Consider the following 15,160-nt stretch of genomic DNA (forward strand, 5'->3'; position numbering starts at 1 on the left):
ACCGATTTAATGCATCGCTCAGTTATGTATAGAGCCATGTCATCATGGAATGTCCTGCCACCACAGGTTACTCAGGCAAAAAGAAAGTTTAACTTTAAAAACAGATACAATATGTTTATCTTAGAGCCTCTCCTCTTTCTAAAGATCTAATTTAACTGTACTGAATATGTATATACAGTGTACAAAACATTACAAACACCTTATTATTGAGTTGCACCCCCGTTTGCCCTTAGAACAACCTCAATTACCTCTAACCTCTACCCCCACACACTGACTCGGTACCGATACCCCCTCTATATAGCCTTGTTATTGTGTTACTTTTGATAATTTTTTACTTTAGTTTATTTGGTAAATATTTTCTTAACTCTTCTTGAACTGCACTGTTGGTTAATGGCTTGTAAGTAAGCATTTCAAGGTAAGGTCTACACTTGTTGTATTCGGTGCATGTAACAAATAGAGTTTGATTTGAATTCGTCGGGGCATGGACTCTACAAGGTGTCGAAAGCATTCCACAGGGATGCGGGCCCATGTTGACTCCAATGTGTGCCCCAGTTGTCAAGTTGGCTGCATGTCCTTTGGGTGGTGGACCGTTCTTGATACAGACGGGTAACTGTTGATCGTGAGAAACCCAGCAGCGTTTCAGTTCTTGACGCACTCATACTGGTGCGCCTGGCACCTACTACCCTGTTCAAAGGCACTTAAATCTTTTGTCTTTCCCATTCACCCTCTGAATAGAAAACATACACAATCCATGTCTCCATTGTCTAAATGCTTACAAATCCTTCTTTAACCTGTCTCCTCCCCTTCATCTACACAAATTGAAGTGGATTTAACAGGTGATATTGTCATGGAAAGAGCAGGTGTTCCTAATATTTTGTACACTGTCAACAGTTTTTTTTCTTTTTTTTTCTTGTGGTCTTTCCTATATATAACTCTTATTTATTTAGAATTTAATGTACACTCTTATGATGTTCTTGTCTATTACTGTTCTGTACTTTGTCATGTATTTGTACGATTTGTGGACCCCAGGATGAGTAGTTGCTGCATGTGCAGTAGCTAATGAGGATCCCAATAAACTGAACTTCCTGCCTGCCTGGGTAGCTTTCTATCATTTATGCATTATTAGTGTGCATCTCAATTTTCTACTGCGTCTTCCTCGCCTTCCCTCCTTTACCCCAACTGTACCGATCTAGCATTAGGGTGGAGGTGTATGGATGGATTGCTTTCACCTGTCCAGTTCTGTCACTAGAAATCACTGTCCTTAGAGTATCTATTTAGCAGCACATTGCACAGGTACTTACAGCACAGTACATTATCATAGGCTCACCCACTTAAAACATGTACCTTCAAACATGTTTTCAGGCTTATGTGCTGTTTGTAAAGAAATGGGTTGGAGATGAGTGGCATTGCTGTGTGAGTCTAGACAGGCACCATGCAACAACACTTAATAGACAGAGATGGATTAACTTTATAAGTTAACAGCTTGTTCATTAGCTCACTCTTTGCCCCAGGAGCATCCTGTGCGCCTGCAGCTGTTGGCTATGAGAAAACACCATCCGGTCCATGCCACTCGCATGCACACACGAAAATATGCACAGGCTCGGTAGCATGCATACACTCCGCTGCTTTATTCATTAGGCATGCCATTGCAGTGTGTGCGTGTGAAAATAAAACTGTTTTCCGAGGATTCTGATCTCATCGCACCTCTTTGAGCGGTTAACAAATGAGTCAGCAGCAGCAGCACTGACATTAGACCTGATTGGGGTTTGTTCTTTTCTAACTGTGGTGTTTACCCATGCTGTTAGTGTGTCACTTCCTGTTTTCTAGAATCTGGTTGTTGATTACCAGAAGTACCTCTAGCCACAGTTATAAAAATAAAAAAACTGGGTGAGACCCCGTGTTTAATAGCTGCCTGTCTTAAAGGTACAGTACAGGCTGGCAACACACACCATAATGTGTAAAGAGGAGGTAAACAAGCCATAATACAAATGCATAAAAAGGAGAAGGAAAAGGCCTAATAAGAGAAGTTCCGTTTTCTCTGAAACCACCAGGAGAAAGGCCTCAGTTTGCGGTCAACCAGACTGTGAGAGAATCTGTCTCTCACACGCTTGTCCAAAGTTCTATCATTACTAGCTCACCCTAGGGTTAGCGATAGCGCTGTGTTGTTAATGCTCTTCAGACTGGGCTAGGTTTAGGATTGCACTGACCAAGGTTGACAGAGTATTGTCCTTTCTGATGTGATATGCACTCTCCGTCTTGCTCACTCTCTGTGTCTCTCTCTCTCTCTCTTGCTCTCTCAGGAGAGTACATAAAGACTTGGAGACCCAGGTATTTCTTGCTGAAGAGCGACGGTACGTTCATCGGGTACAAGGAGCGACCGCAAGACATCGACCAACTGGAGACGCCACTCAATAACTTCTCAGTAGCACGTAAGGCAAACCTATGACACTCTGCCCTAACCACAAAATTTAACCAAATAATTGTGCAGTGTTTCTCAACTCTGGTCCTCGAGTTCCTCCGAGGTTCCACATTTTTGTTCTAGCCTTGCACTACACTCTATGCATCCCTGATGTTTCAGTTGACCGCATGACATATCTCTCGCTCGCTTCCTGTCTTTCTCTCCCTCTCTCTTTCTTCTTCCTTATGACCAGCAGAATGTCAGCTGATGAAAACAGAGCGTCCTAAGCCCAACACATTCATCATCCGCTGCCTGCAATGGACCACTGTCATAGAGCGCACCTTCCACGTGGACAGCCCAGAGGAGAGGTAGATTGCACACACAGGGCTCTATTTTAACGAACCTAACATAATGGTAAATCGTAGCGCTGGTGGTTGGGTCAGGGGTGTGTCTGAAATACTTTAGCTATTTTCACAACCAGAATTATGGGCGCAGTAGCTGACGGTGTCGCGAAAGGGCTGGGTTTTGATTAATAAGTAAGTTGTGGGTGTGTCTAGGCTTGATCCCTCACTGGCCAACCGGAATGTGCTCCATGGCTAAATATGTGGTTGCTTCAAGTTGTGTATATAAAGGATTTTATGTATTGTGTTTTCACAACTCCAATTTGAGTGTTAGTCTGTTATAGCCTAGTTTGTTAAATAGCCTACAGAAACAAAAAAAACAAATGTAGGCCTATCCCATATTTGCTAAATATGTTGAGCATATTTGCAGTCCACATTGTTCTAAGAAATTGCACGGCTTCAAAATGGATTTACACTGAAATAGGCCTACTGTAAAATGCATTATGTCTGAGCCATGGACATGCCAAACATTGTCAACAATCAATATTAAATTCATTATTGATGAGACCTAAAAAGACAGTGAATAATTCTAATAAAACATTTTTTTAACAAAAAATAACAACTTGTTTTAAATAGGCTGTCTAAATACAGTTACAGGCACCATAATTGTTCCACGTGGGCATATGATATTAGACCTAAGACGACGTAGACTATGGAGGGTTTTACCCACATCCAAACTTTTCATAGGAGCTGGAAGAAGATCAACTATAAGGAGAAAGTGGGAATGTCCACTCATCATTATACTGCTCCCAAATACACAGTACCAGTCAAAAGTTTGGACACACCTACTCATTCAAGGCTTTTTCTTAATTGTTTGACTATTTTCTACATTGTAAATCTGTCCTTTGGTCTGATGAGTTAAAATTTGACATGGAGCAGTTGGTTGTGATGGTGTGCTTTGCGGGTGACTGTCTGTGATTTATTTAGAATTCAAGGCAAACTTAACCAGCATGGCTACCACAGCATTCTGCAGCGATACGCCATCCCATCTGGTTTGCGCTTAGTGGGACTATCATTTATTTTTCAAAATGACAATGACCCAATACACCTTCAGGCTGTGTAAGGGCTATTTGACCAAGAAGGAGAGTGATGGAGTGCTGCATCAGATGACCTGGCCTCCACAATCACCCGACCTCAACCCAATTGAGATGGTTTGGGATGAGTTGAACAACAGAGTGAATGAAAAGCAGCGAACAAGTGCTCAGCATATGTGGAAACCCCCTCAAGACTGTTGGAAAAGCATTCTTCATGAAGCTGGTTGAGAGAATGCCAAGAGTGTGCAAAGCTGTCATCAAGGCAAAGGGTGGCTACTTTGAAGAATCTCAAATATATTTTGACTTGTTTAACACTTTTTTTGGTTACTACATGATTCCATACAGTGGGGCAAAAAAGTATTTAGTCAGCCTCCAATTGTGCAAGTTCTCCCACTTAAAAAGATGAGAGAGGCCTGTAATTTTCTTCATAGGTACACGTCAACTATGACGGACAAAATGAGAAAAAGAATCCAGAAAATCACATTGTAGGATTTTTTATGAATTTATTTGCAAATTATGGTGGAAAATAAGTATTTGGTCACCTACAAACAAGCAAGATTTCTGGCTCTCACAGACCTGTATCTTCTTCTTTAAGAGGCTCCTCTGTCCTCCACTCGTTACCTGTATTAATGGCACCTGTTTGAACTTGTTATCAGTATAAAAGACACCTGTCCACAACATCAAACAGTCATACTCCAAATTCCACTATGGCCAAGACCAAAGAGTTGTCAAAGGACACCAGAAACAAAATTGTAGACCTGCACCAGGCTGGGAAGACTGAATCTGCAATAGGTAAGCAGCTTGGTTTGAAGAAATCAACTGTGGGAGCAATTATTAGGAAATGGAAGACATACAAGACCACTGATAATCTCCCTCGATCTGGGGCTCCACGCAAGATCTCACCCCGTGGGGTCAAAATGATCACAAGAACGGTGAGCAAAAATCCCAGAACCACACGGGGGGACCTAGTGAATGACCTGCAGAGAGCTGGGACCAAAGTAACAAAGCCTACCATCAGTAACACACTACGCCGCCAGCAACTCAAATCCTGCAGTGCCAGACGTGTCCCCCTGCTTAAGCCAGTACATGTCCAGGCCTGTCTGAAGTTTGCTAGAGAGCATTTGGATGATCCAGAAGAGGATTGGGAGAATGTCAGATGAAACCAAAATAGAACTTTTTGGTAAAAACTCAACTCGTCATGTTTGAAGGACAAAGAATGCTGAGTTGCATCCAAAGAACACCATACCTACTGTGAAGCATGGGGGTGGAAACATCATGCTTTGGGGCTGTTTTTCTGCAAAGGGACCAGGACGACTGATCCGTGTAAAGGAAAGAATGAATGGAGCCATGTATCGTGAGATTTTGAGTGAAAACCTCCTTCCATCAGCAAGGGCATTGAAGATGAAACATGGCTGGGTCTTTCAGCATGACAATGATCCCAAACACACTGCCCGGGCAACGAAGGAGTGGCTTCGTAAGAAGCATTTCAAGGTCCTGGAGTGGCCTAGCCAGTCTCCAGATCTCAACCCCATAGAAAATCTTTGGAGGGAGTTGAAAGTCCGTGTTGCCCAGCGACAGCCCCAAAACATCACTGCTCTAGAGGAGATCTGCATGGAGGAATGGGCCAAAATACCAGCAACAGTGTGTGAAAACCTTGTGAAGACTTACAGAAAACGTTTGACCTGTGGCATTGCCAACAAAGGGTATATAACAAAGTATTGAGAAACTTTTGTTATTGACCAAATACTTATTTTCCACCATAATTTGCTAATAAATTCATTAAAAATCCTACAATGTGATTTTCTGGATTCTTTTTTCTCATTTTGTCTGTCATAGTTGAAGTGTACCTATGATGACAATTACAGGCCTCTCTCATCTTTTTAAGTGGGAGAACTTGCACAATTGGTGGCTGACTAAATACTTTTTTGCCTCACTGTATGTGTTATTTCATAGTTTTGAGGTCTTCTATTATTCTACATGTAGAAAATAGTAAAATTAAAAAGCCTTGAATGAGTAGGCGTGTCCAAACTTTTTACTGGTAATGTGTACATATAGCTATAGCCTACCATTGCTATTGATATGCTTTGCCACGTGAAAGGTAAACAAACGGGCAAATATAGCCTACAAGCGGATTAAGCACCACGGACAATGATCAGATCTCCCACAATTTGACAGTTTGGTCCGGCAGAGGAAAGTGGAAGATTTTTTGATCAACAAAAAACAATAAGCAGTCTTTTTCAATAACTTGATGTTCCTAAACAGGCTTCCTACAGTTACTGACACCTTTCATGCGCATTGTACATAATGAGTCCAAGCTTTTCACAGAAGCTGAAAAAAAAGAATGTCCAGAATAAATAAAAAAGGAGAAGTTCTGTGACTGTTTTGCTGCTCTATTTGAATAAAACATTAGTGATGTACACTAATGTAAGGCTACTGTGTGTGCCTCCGCTGGCTAAATCAATGCCGTAACCAATTGAGTTAGCGCTAAGACCAAATTTTGGTTGGCCTTAAATATCCCTAGTTTCACTGTGATTTAAAAAAAATATTTGTAATCTTTTTTTTTTCCCTGACCAAAATTGGCTTATTGGCGCATCTTAAATATTTCCATCCCTCCCACCTCAGCACAAGCGAGCTGATGTGAGACAGGTAAATGTCCAAACCTGGCCTAAGGAGTGGAAAATGAAAGTGCGTCAGTTTTTACTTGACGAAATTGCAAACTAATGTTCATTTGACACTTGCGCTTCCTTAGCACCAGCCGAAAATAGAGCCCGTAGAGTCATCCCCTGTCACGTTCGTCATAAAAATAATCGGACCAAGGCGCAGCGTGAGTAGCGTTCCACATTATTTATTATAAAGTGAAACGTAATGCAAAATACAAAACAAATAAAGAATAGACGAACCGTGACTATAATACAACTATACATAAACAATATCCCATATCCCCCCAGTGGAAAAACAAGCTACTTAAGTATGATCCCCAATTAGAGACAACGATTACCAGCTGCCTCTAATTGGGAATCACACCAATCACCTAAACATAGAAAAACTAAACTAGAACCCCACATAGAAAATAACAACTAGGAAAAAAACCTGTCACGCCCTGACCTACTCTACCATAGAAAATAAAAGCTTTCTATGGTCAGGACGTGACATCCCCCTCTGGTTCCTTCCATCCTTAGGGAGCAGTGGACGAAGGCCATCCAGGAGGTGGCAGATGGGCTGCAGAAACAGGAGGAGGAGAGGATGGACTCCTCGCCAGACCCCATGGACATGGAGATGTACCTCACCAAACCCAAACTTAAAGTGGTGCGTACACCCAACCCTAGCCCTAACCCTTTCTACTCAGCATTTTTTGTTACTTTAATACAAGACAAATACCAGCGGCAGGGTTTTAGATATGGTCAAATAAAGTTAATCCAACTCTTTGTTCTCAACTCCTAGACTATGCCCGACTTTGAATACCTCAAGCTCTTGGGAAAAGGCACTTTTGGGAAGGTTATCCTGGTGAAGGAAAAAGCCACAGGAAAATACTACGCTATGAAAATCCTCAAGAAAGAAGTGATTGTGGCGAAAGTGAGTAGACGAGTGTGTGCGTGTGTCTTTGTCTCAGTTTGTGTCTGCACATACTGGTATTTCCTTTACTTGGATCAAGCTCATCTACTTAGTCTTCTCTAGGATGAAGTAGCGCACACTCTCACTGAAAACAGAGTACTGCAGAACTCCAAACACCCCTTCTTAACGGTGAGAGACCATTCCATTGGTGTGCATCAGCAAATGTGTTCCCTCTGTTTACTTTTATCCTAATATAAATGGGTAGCATTGTGTTTCTTAAACGTTTTCCTTCTCCTTACCATTAAGGGTCTGAAGTACTCCTTCCAGACGCCTGACCGCTTGTGTTTCGTCATGGAGTATGCCAATGGAGGAGAGGTGAGTACTGTGTTGCATTTTACCCGGGGTATAGACCTTATCAGTGAGGTGAAATACTCTGAACCTTGCAGATGAACTGTAATGAATAGAACAGACATGGCTCCTTAATCTACATGTAAGACAATTGATGGGAGTGAACTTAATACTAGCAAAGGTGAGGGGAAATGGGTCGGATTTATGTGACCGTAAATGTAATTGACACAATCGCCATCTCCTTCCACCTAGCTGTTCTTTCACCTATCACGAGACCGTGTGTTCTCCGAGGAGAGGGCCCGGTTCTACGGAGCTGAGATTGTGTCGGCGCTGGACTACCTCCACTCGGAGAAGAACGTGGTTTACAGGGACCTGAAGGTAAGTTAAGGAGTCGGAAAACGTTTCGCAATGGAAAATAATAATATGTGTTCTTATTGGAACCTCCCTAACTCTCTCTCTACTGTAGCTGGAAAACCTGATGCTGGACAAAGACGGCCACATCAAGATCACAGACTTTGGCCTGTGTAAGGAGGGCATCAAGGACGGGGCCACCATGAAGACCTTCTGTGGGACGCCAGAGTACCTGGCCCCCGAGGTAAACACCTACCCATCAACCCTGTTCTTCCACTGATAGAAAGCTATCATCAGAACCATTAACATAGAAGTTAAGGGTTTGAAAGCCCTTCCAGAGGATCTACTAGCCACCTGTACATGACACTCATGTTCTACCTCCCCCTTTCCTAACACACAGGTGCTGGAGGACAATGACTACGGTCGTGCTGTGGACTGGTGGGGTCTGGGTGTGGTCATGTATGAGATGATGTGCGGTCGACTGCCCTTCTACAACCAGGACCACGAGAAGCTGTTTGAGCTGATCCTGATGGAGGAGATCCGCTTCCCTAGGACCCTGGGGCCCGAGGGAAAGTCCCTGCTCTCTGGTCTGCTCAAGAAGGACCCCAAGCAGAGGTAAGACAGGGGTGTGTGTGAAGTATGTTTCTGCATTTGTATGCGGTGGCGTTACATACCCAAGCAAGAAAACCAAAAATGGCGCTAAACAGAAGGGGGAACTAACAAAGAGTCACTGACAAACAACCAAAACGAAACGGGGGGGTTTAGGAGCAACAACAACTGGAACCTAAAAGATGTCCACTAAATTTGCCCAAGAAGAGGCAAAAAGAAAATCTCACACATAACTTAAAGATAGGAAGCAAACGAAAAAGGTGGAGCAAAATTAGATCAGGGAAATGAGACAAATTAATGTTTTTCTAGAAATCAAATAGGGAGAGCCAAATAAAGGTGTTGACCCTCCACTTCTCTCATGACAACTGGAGCGCTGGGCCAGCCACTCTTAAATAGCACCTGAGTCAGCATAGATGAAACGCCTTCCCACTAATGAGATGGCAACCAGCACAGGTGTAACACAGACTAAGGTAACACCAATCGGAGCGCCCTACGTGCTAACGACCAATACGTGCTAAAGCCGTCCTCCCCTCTGTATAGCACTTTGTGACATCGGCTGATGTAAAAAGGGCTTTATAAATACATTTGATTGATTTGATTGATTGAAAGTACAACCTCAAAACACCTTGCTTGTAACAATGGTCATTCAATAAATGAAGTGCTATGGCAGCCTGAAAACTAATGGCTTTTAACTATAGGTAAAGTAGTGCAAGACACTGAGTCTGTGTGTGTGTGTGTGTGTGTGTGTGTGTGTGTGTGTGCCTCTCTTTAGGTTAGGTGGAGGGCCTGATGACGCCAAGGAGATAATGCAGCACAAGTTCTTCGCTGGGATCGAGTGGCAAGACGTGTATGAGAAGAAGGTATCGTATCCTTAGCTTTCTGTGTTCTCATCGCAGGAGGTCGGTGCTACCTTAACTGGGGAGGACGAGCTCGTTGTAATGGCTGGAGCGGAATAAGTGAAATGGTATCAAACACATGGGTTCCCATGTGTTTGATGCCATTCGCTCCGTTCCAGCCATTATTATGAGCTGTCCTCCCCTCAGCAGCCTCCACTAGTTCTCATTGTTCTTGGTTATGACAAGTGTTATGACATGTAGGTGCCCACTATCATGACTCCTTCCTTTTCTTCTCAGCTGGTCCCACCCTTCAAGCCCCAGGTCACCTCGGAAACAGACACCCGCTATTTTGATGTGGAGTTCACCGGGCAGACCATCACCATCACACCTCCAGGACAAGGTACCCTCCCTCCCCTTATATATTTTGTATGTTAAGCATATGGGGCAGCAGGTAGCCTAGTGGTTAGAGCATTGGGCCATTAACCGAAAGGTTGCTGGATCGAATCCCTGAGCTGACAAGGTAAAAATATGTCGTTCTGCCCCTGAACAAGGCAGTTAACCCACTGTTCCCCGGTAGGTGGTCACTGTAAATAAGAATTTGTTCTTAACTGACTTGCCTAGTTAAATAAAGGTAAAATAAAAATCCACTTATGGAAACACAACATCGCTATCAGCGAAGGTGATTGGAGATATGGACTATCCTGCTAGAATACAGTCACTGCTCTGCCTATCCCGTTCTTCTCATCCGCCTCTCTGCTTGCTTTGCCTGCCCGCTTCTCGCTTTAGAGGCACTAATTCATCCAATTTCAGCAAACTCTGTAGACCATTCCACAAGCAAGGTGCAAAATAGCTAAAGGCAGATTTACTTAACTGTTGAGATCAAAGGGATCTCCAAAGTTGGCCTGAGACGGTGTCTGATATCTTGTATTTCTGTAGGTTAACAGAGAAGTGGCGTACGGTGGTAGTTTATGCAAAGGACTCTATAAACAAAAAATGTGCAACGCATCGATCTACGAGACTTCCAAGAGGATCAGCCTACTTTCTGATACTGAGTGCAGTAATTTGTTCCCCCTCGGGCCATATGTTTGACACCCCTGCTTTAAAGAGTTGATGGATTTATAGCACAATGACTACCCCTAGTGGGCTTAGTAGCTTTCATACTACCATTTGAACCACAATTTGACTTAACTGCTTTGTTACTGAGTTGTATTATTTTGGAACGTGAATGTCAGTTTTGAATTAATTACGCTTTAACTCTCTTTCTCTAACTTGCCCTCTTTTTCCTTCCCAGATGACAGCATGGAGTCTTTCGACAGCGACAGGAGACCCCACTTCCCCCAGTTCTCCTACTCTGCCAGTGGAACAGCCTGAACCTAAACCGAAGCCTAGACCCCCTCTACCCTCTCCTCACCCTCTTATGGACCATACTGCTCTCACCCTAATGCCCCAATCTCTGAACAGAACTCATCCTCATAGGCCATCTATGACCTCACTCATGTTTATCTTCTTTTTTATCTGTTTGTTCTGTAATTGTTGGGGCACATCTCAATTGTCTAGCGTGGCTTCTTAGCCTGTTCTCCTCTTCAGATGAGTCCAGGGGAGGAGAGGAGACATGGAGTGGAAGGCCACCTTCGACTATTGAGTCTCCCTTGGTGTCACCAGTGTTTCAAATACTGTACTTGTGTTGCTTAGAGGGGAGGAGTCGGTTGCCTGCCAATAGGAACACACTTGGACTAGAGGTCAAAAGTCACTAAGATTCAGTGGTGACCGGCCAACCTAATTCTTCATGGCAACATGATTTCCTGTCAATGATACATATGCAGCTAGCCTCAAAAGAAAAAAAGAGAAGCACAGTTATACACAATCTCTGAAAATGAGCTTTTTAAACGGTACACTATCTATTTCTACAAATTATTAGCTTTATATTTTGATGGAGCAAAGGAAACATCATAGTGTGATCTTTAGAAATAGTCCTCCTTCTTCCCATCTTCTACTAGCCACCACTGCCATTGTGCTCTCAAAGACTCTCACAGATATTCAGAGGTTTGCGAGAGGTAACACTAAAGCTCCACACCTGGGTTGTGTTCAGTAGGGCACCACAAAGCAAAACGTTTTGAAATAGAAAATGAAAATATGTGTTCTTATTAAACAAGTTCCCGTAACACAGGGATGGGCAACTTTGGTGAGGGTGGGGGCCACAAAAAATCGGAACTCATCACAAGGGGCCGCAGTGGCTCGCGGGTCTGCTTACCCACATCCATACCCACGCATGCAGTCAGTCCGGCCCTAGCTTTTTGGGGGACCCTAAGTTAGAATTCCAGTTCATTTCCTGCAATTCTACACATTTTGCCTTGGGGAGGAGAGGATTTTTCAGTTTTACAGCTAATTTGCTGCTATTCTACACATTTTGCCATAGGGTGGAGAGAAATGTTTTTAACATGCAGTTTTGCCGTTTTTAATATATCTGAGTGAGAGTGACTAATATAATCAATGGGGGCCCCCCGACCGTTAAATTTACCATAATTACTACAAGTTTAGAAAGCTGGCTAGACTAACTACCAATCTAAAATATCTTAGCTGACATGGGCTAATTGAGGGACTGTCAGTGACTGACATAACAATAGAAACTGCTTATGCACAACCAAATTTAGAAATTGCTCCTTGTGTATTCTACTATTATTACTCTAAACAATAAGATACTTTGTTTTTGGAAAGTTGCCCATCCCTGCCGTAGCACCTCCTGTTTGCTTTCTCCTATTTTGTGACTTCTGAACATGACCCTGCTGTCTCTCACCTCTCAAATGTTGATCCTCCCAAACACACACACCTTCTAGTAGCAGTGAGGACTAGAGTACTGAAATGGAGTCTATCGAATGATCTGTTATTCTACTTTTCTTCAGTGTTACTGGCCTCCCTCGCCTTCTGGCCTAAGATTTCCTTAGAGTGACTACAGTACAGTGAAAGTTTGGTGTACGGGATCACACCATCTGTGAATTGGCGTGGCGCAGAGTGAAATTCACAAAACGGTGTGTGGATTATAAAGGACATTTTTGTGGGGGGTTGGTGTATCTGGTTACCTTTATGATTTGGGAAATAGGTTGTTTTCATGCGAATAGCAATCTTGGTATTCCGGTACAACTCAGCGGGCAAAAGTTCCTGCTGCAACCAGAGTAGGGAAGATGGGTATTTTCCCTGATACATATTAGGTTGTATGGTGAAATGACTGGATGTACGTACTTGTTTTGTTAGAAAGGCCACTATATCCATTTACCCATTAAACAAATGGGCTCGGTTGAAACCATGTGTAAGGAACCCTTTTGTTGGTTTATATTTCTCTATTAAAGCTATAGACATATACAACTTCAAAGTACATTGAGATACCTAATAAAAGTCACTTTTTATATTTAGCAGAGAACCATGCTCGTAGACCTGTTAGCTGCTAGCTACATGTTGATAATAGAAATCAACTTTTTTTTAAATGCGTTTTTCTACCAGCATGCCATTGAATGCTGACACATGCATGGCTTAAACAACGGAAGAGTCTGAAGCTCGCCTGTAAAGATTTTAAAACGATTTACCAATCAAGCAGTTGCTCCACAAACATCTGGTATTGAGAGCACAGGTCACAGTCCGAACAATGTATAACTAAACTCTTACCAGCCATGTTCCAGTACATATTCTGAAGACCCTTAGCTTGGTGGACAGTTTCTGTATACTGTGGGAAGACTACCTGGTCTAAGTAAATGTAATTGTGCAATAACATAGGGCTGTGGTATGAGAGGAAAGAAGGAGCAAACATATTTGTGACTGGAATCCTCGTGAGGGTAGATGGGATAGGGGGCTGGGCAATGCTGATACAAAATGAATGGTTTGAAATGAATGTCTTTCTTTTAGCTAGAACTGTGACCAAAGTCTTGTTTAGTTTGTGTGAGATTTACAACCTCGCCCTGACCCTTAACCTTACCGGAGTCGCACTGACTGACAACTGGGGGATATGATCATCTGAAAGGCATGCTCATGTACTGATACGAACCTTTGGAATTGAGTGTACAAAATGAATGGTGTGAATGTTCTGTTCTACCAACGAATTGACCTTCTCTTTGCTGTTAGATTCTCAACAGGTAGCCTATTATTTGTTTGTACGTTTAATTGTTCTATTGTTTTGCGATCCTTTCCAGTTATTGGGTGTTTTTTCCCCAATGCTTTTAGCAACACCTCACTGAGGTCACTGTTACAGTACCCTTTAAGACAGACAGCTACTGTACATAGACAGTTACTGGTGTAGCGAAACACACCAAACAGGCTGTTACTATCCACCATCAAGGAAGGATGACTATGTATTTGTGTGTGTACACAAGCGATTGTGCGGACAGGTCTGTGAGGCCAACAATTCAATGCATTTGTATCAGTGATTTGTCACAAACTCACTGGCTATGTATGGTATGTTAGTCAAGGAAAACAAATGAGAAGCTTACCTTTTTACATATTAAATCAAAAATATTTGAGACGTAAATACCTCAATGGTCTTAATTGAATCCAAGTGAGGATATCCACATTTTGCTAATGGTAACTTACGTTGTGTCCAGATATTCTAGGTTTGTTAAGTGTTAAGGCCTTATTTAATTTGAAGTTAGTTGAAACCCCTCTGAATATAAAATATTTATTTAGGAAATGGTTCAAAATGTTCACTGAACAATACAATACATTTAATAATTAATGTTAAAGAAATGATAAATGAATGTAAAACATTTAATTTTGTTGACCCATTCCAGTTTTGTATATTTACTTATTTTTTTACTTCCTTATTTTGAAATCATTGACCTAATTGTTGCTTATCGACCGGTCCTTCCCTGGTGATTCACCATGTAAGTTGGGGGGGGTAAGAAAATGTTAAAGAATTTATATTTAAGTTATTTCATTCCCTTTGATGCCCCCTTTGTAGATGAGAAACTGAACAATTGAATGCACCAGCTTTTGTGAACAAAGAACCAGTGTTGGCTGCTGAAGGGAGGACGGCTCATAATGGCTGGAACGGAGCTAATGGAATGGCATCAAACACATGTAAACCATGTGTTTGATGTATTTGATACCATTCCACTGATTCCGCTCCAGCCATTACCACGAACCATCCTCCCCAATTAAGGTGCCACCAACCTCCTGTGCAAAGAATGTTTTCCTTTGCTGTGTGGGCATAAATGTGGCATTATTTTTCATTGGGATTCAGAAATAAAGACTTTTTGGACTAATATTATGATTTTGATTTGTTCAATTCACTCAAGCTCCCCACTTGTATAAAGAGTATATCAAGTAGCCTACAAATATTGTCCAGCACATGATTTATTGGCTCATCCTCTGGATCTCTGTATTGGGCTGACAGTGGCGGCCCAGAGCCAAGTGCAGATTGCCCAGGCCAGCCCAGGATAGGGAGCAGAGGTCCAAGGAGACAAACCCAGGTTTTCTGGGGTCCAGCTGTGAGCCAAGCTCGGTTCTGGAGCTCCATGTTGAGGGAGCAACACAGCCAATTGCTGAATTCTCAGTTGGCCCCTAGCCCTTATCCTAAAAAAAAACCAATCCTGTAGATTTCAAGGACATTTTGCATTACATTTGGGATGTTATTTCTTCAGCTAGTTC

At 42.5% G+C, this 15,160-nt stretch overlaps 1 protein-coding gene across 2 annotated transcripts in view; it reads left to right on the forward strand.

Moving 5' to 3' along the window:
• LOC106571474 (RAC-alpha serine/threonine-protein kinase) overlaps positions 1–14,777 on the forward strand; it is a 37,463-nt gene extending 22,686 nt beyond the window's left edge. Inside the window, exons 3-14 of one of the 2 annotated variants that reach the window (XM_014144624.3) lie at positions 2,301–2,429; positions 2,652–2,766; positions 7,013–7,139; positions 7,275–7,406; positions 7,509–7,574; positions 7,692–7,760; positions 7,986–8,111; positions 8,200–8,328; positions 8,485–8,699; positions 9,466–9,553; positions 9,827–9,929; positions 10,821–14,777. In XM_014144624.3, the coding sequence (XP_014000099.1) occupies positions 2,301–2,429; positions 2,652–2,766; positions 7,013–7,139; positions 7,275–7,406; positions 7,509–7,574; positions 7,692–7,760; positions 7,986–8,111; positions 8,200–8,328; positions 8,485–8,699; positions 9,466–9,553; positions 9,827–9,929; positions 10,821–10,900 (1,379 nt within the window). In that variant the 3' untranslated portion in view covers positions 10,901–14,777. The remainder of the gene's footprint in view (positions 1–2,300; positions 2,430–2,651; positions 2,767–7,012; positions 7,140–7,274; positions 7,407–7,508; positions 7,575–7,691; positions 7,761–7,985; positions 8,112–8,199; positions 8,329–8,484; positions 8,700–9,465; positions 9,554–9,826; positions 9,930–10,820) is intronic. The other variant, XM_014144625.3, reaches the window with a different exon arrangement.
• The last annotated feature ends 383 nt before the right edge of the window (positions 14,778–15,160 follow it).

Source organism: Salmo salar, chromosome 15 (genome assembly GCF_965601325.2).
Source record: "Salmo salar chromosome 15, fSalSal1, whole genome shotgun sequence".
NCBI lineage: Eukaryota > Metazoa > Chordata > Actinopteri > Salmoniformes > Salmonidae > Salmo > Salmo salar.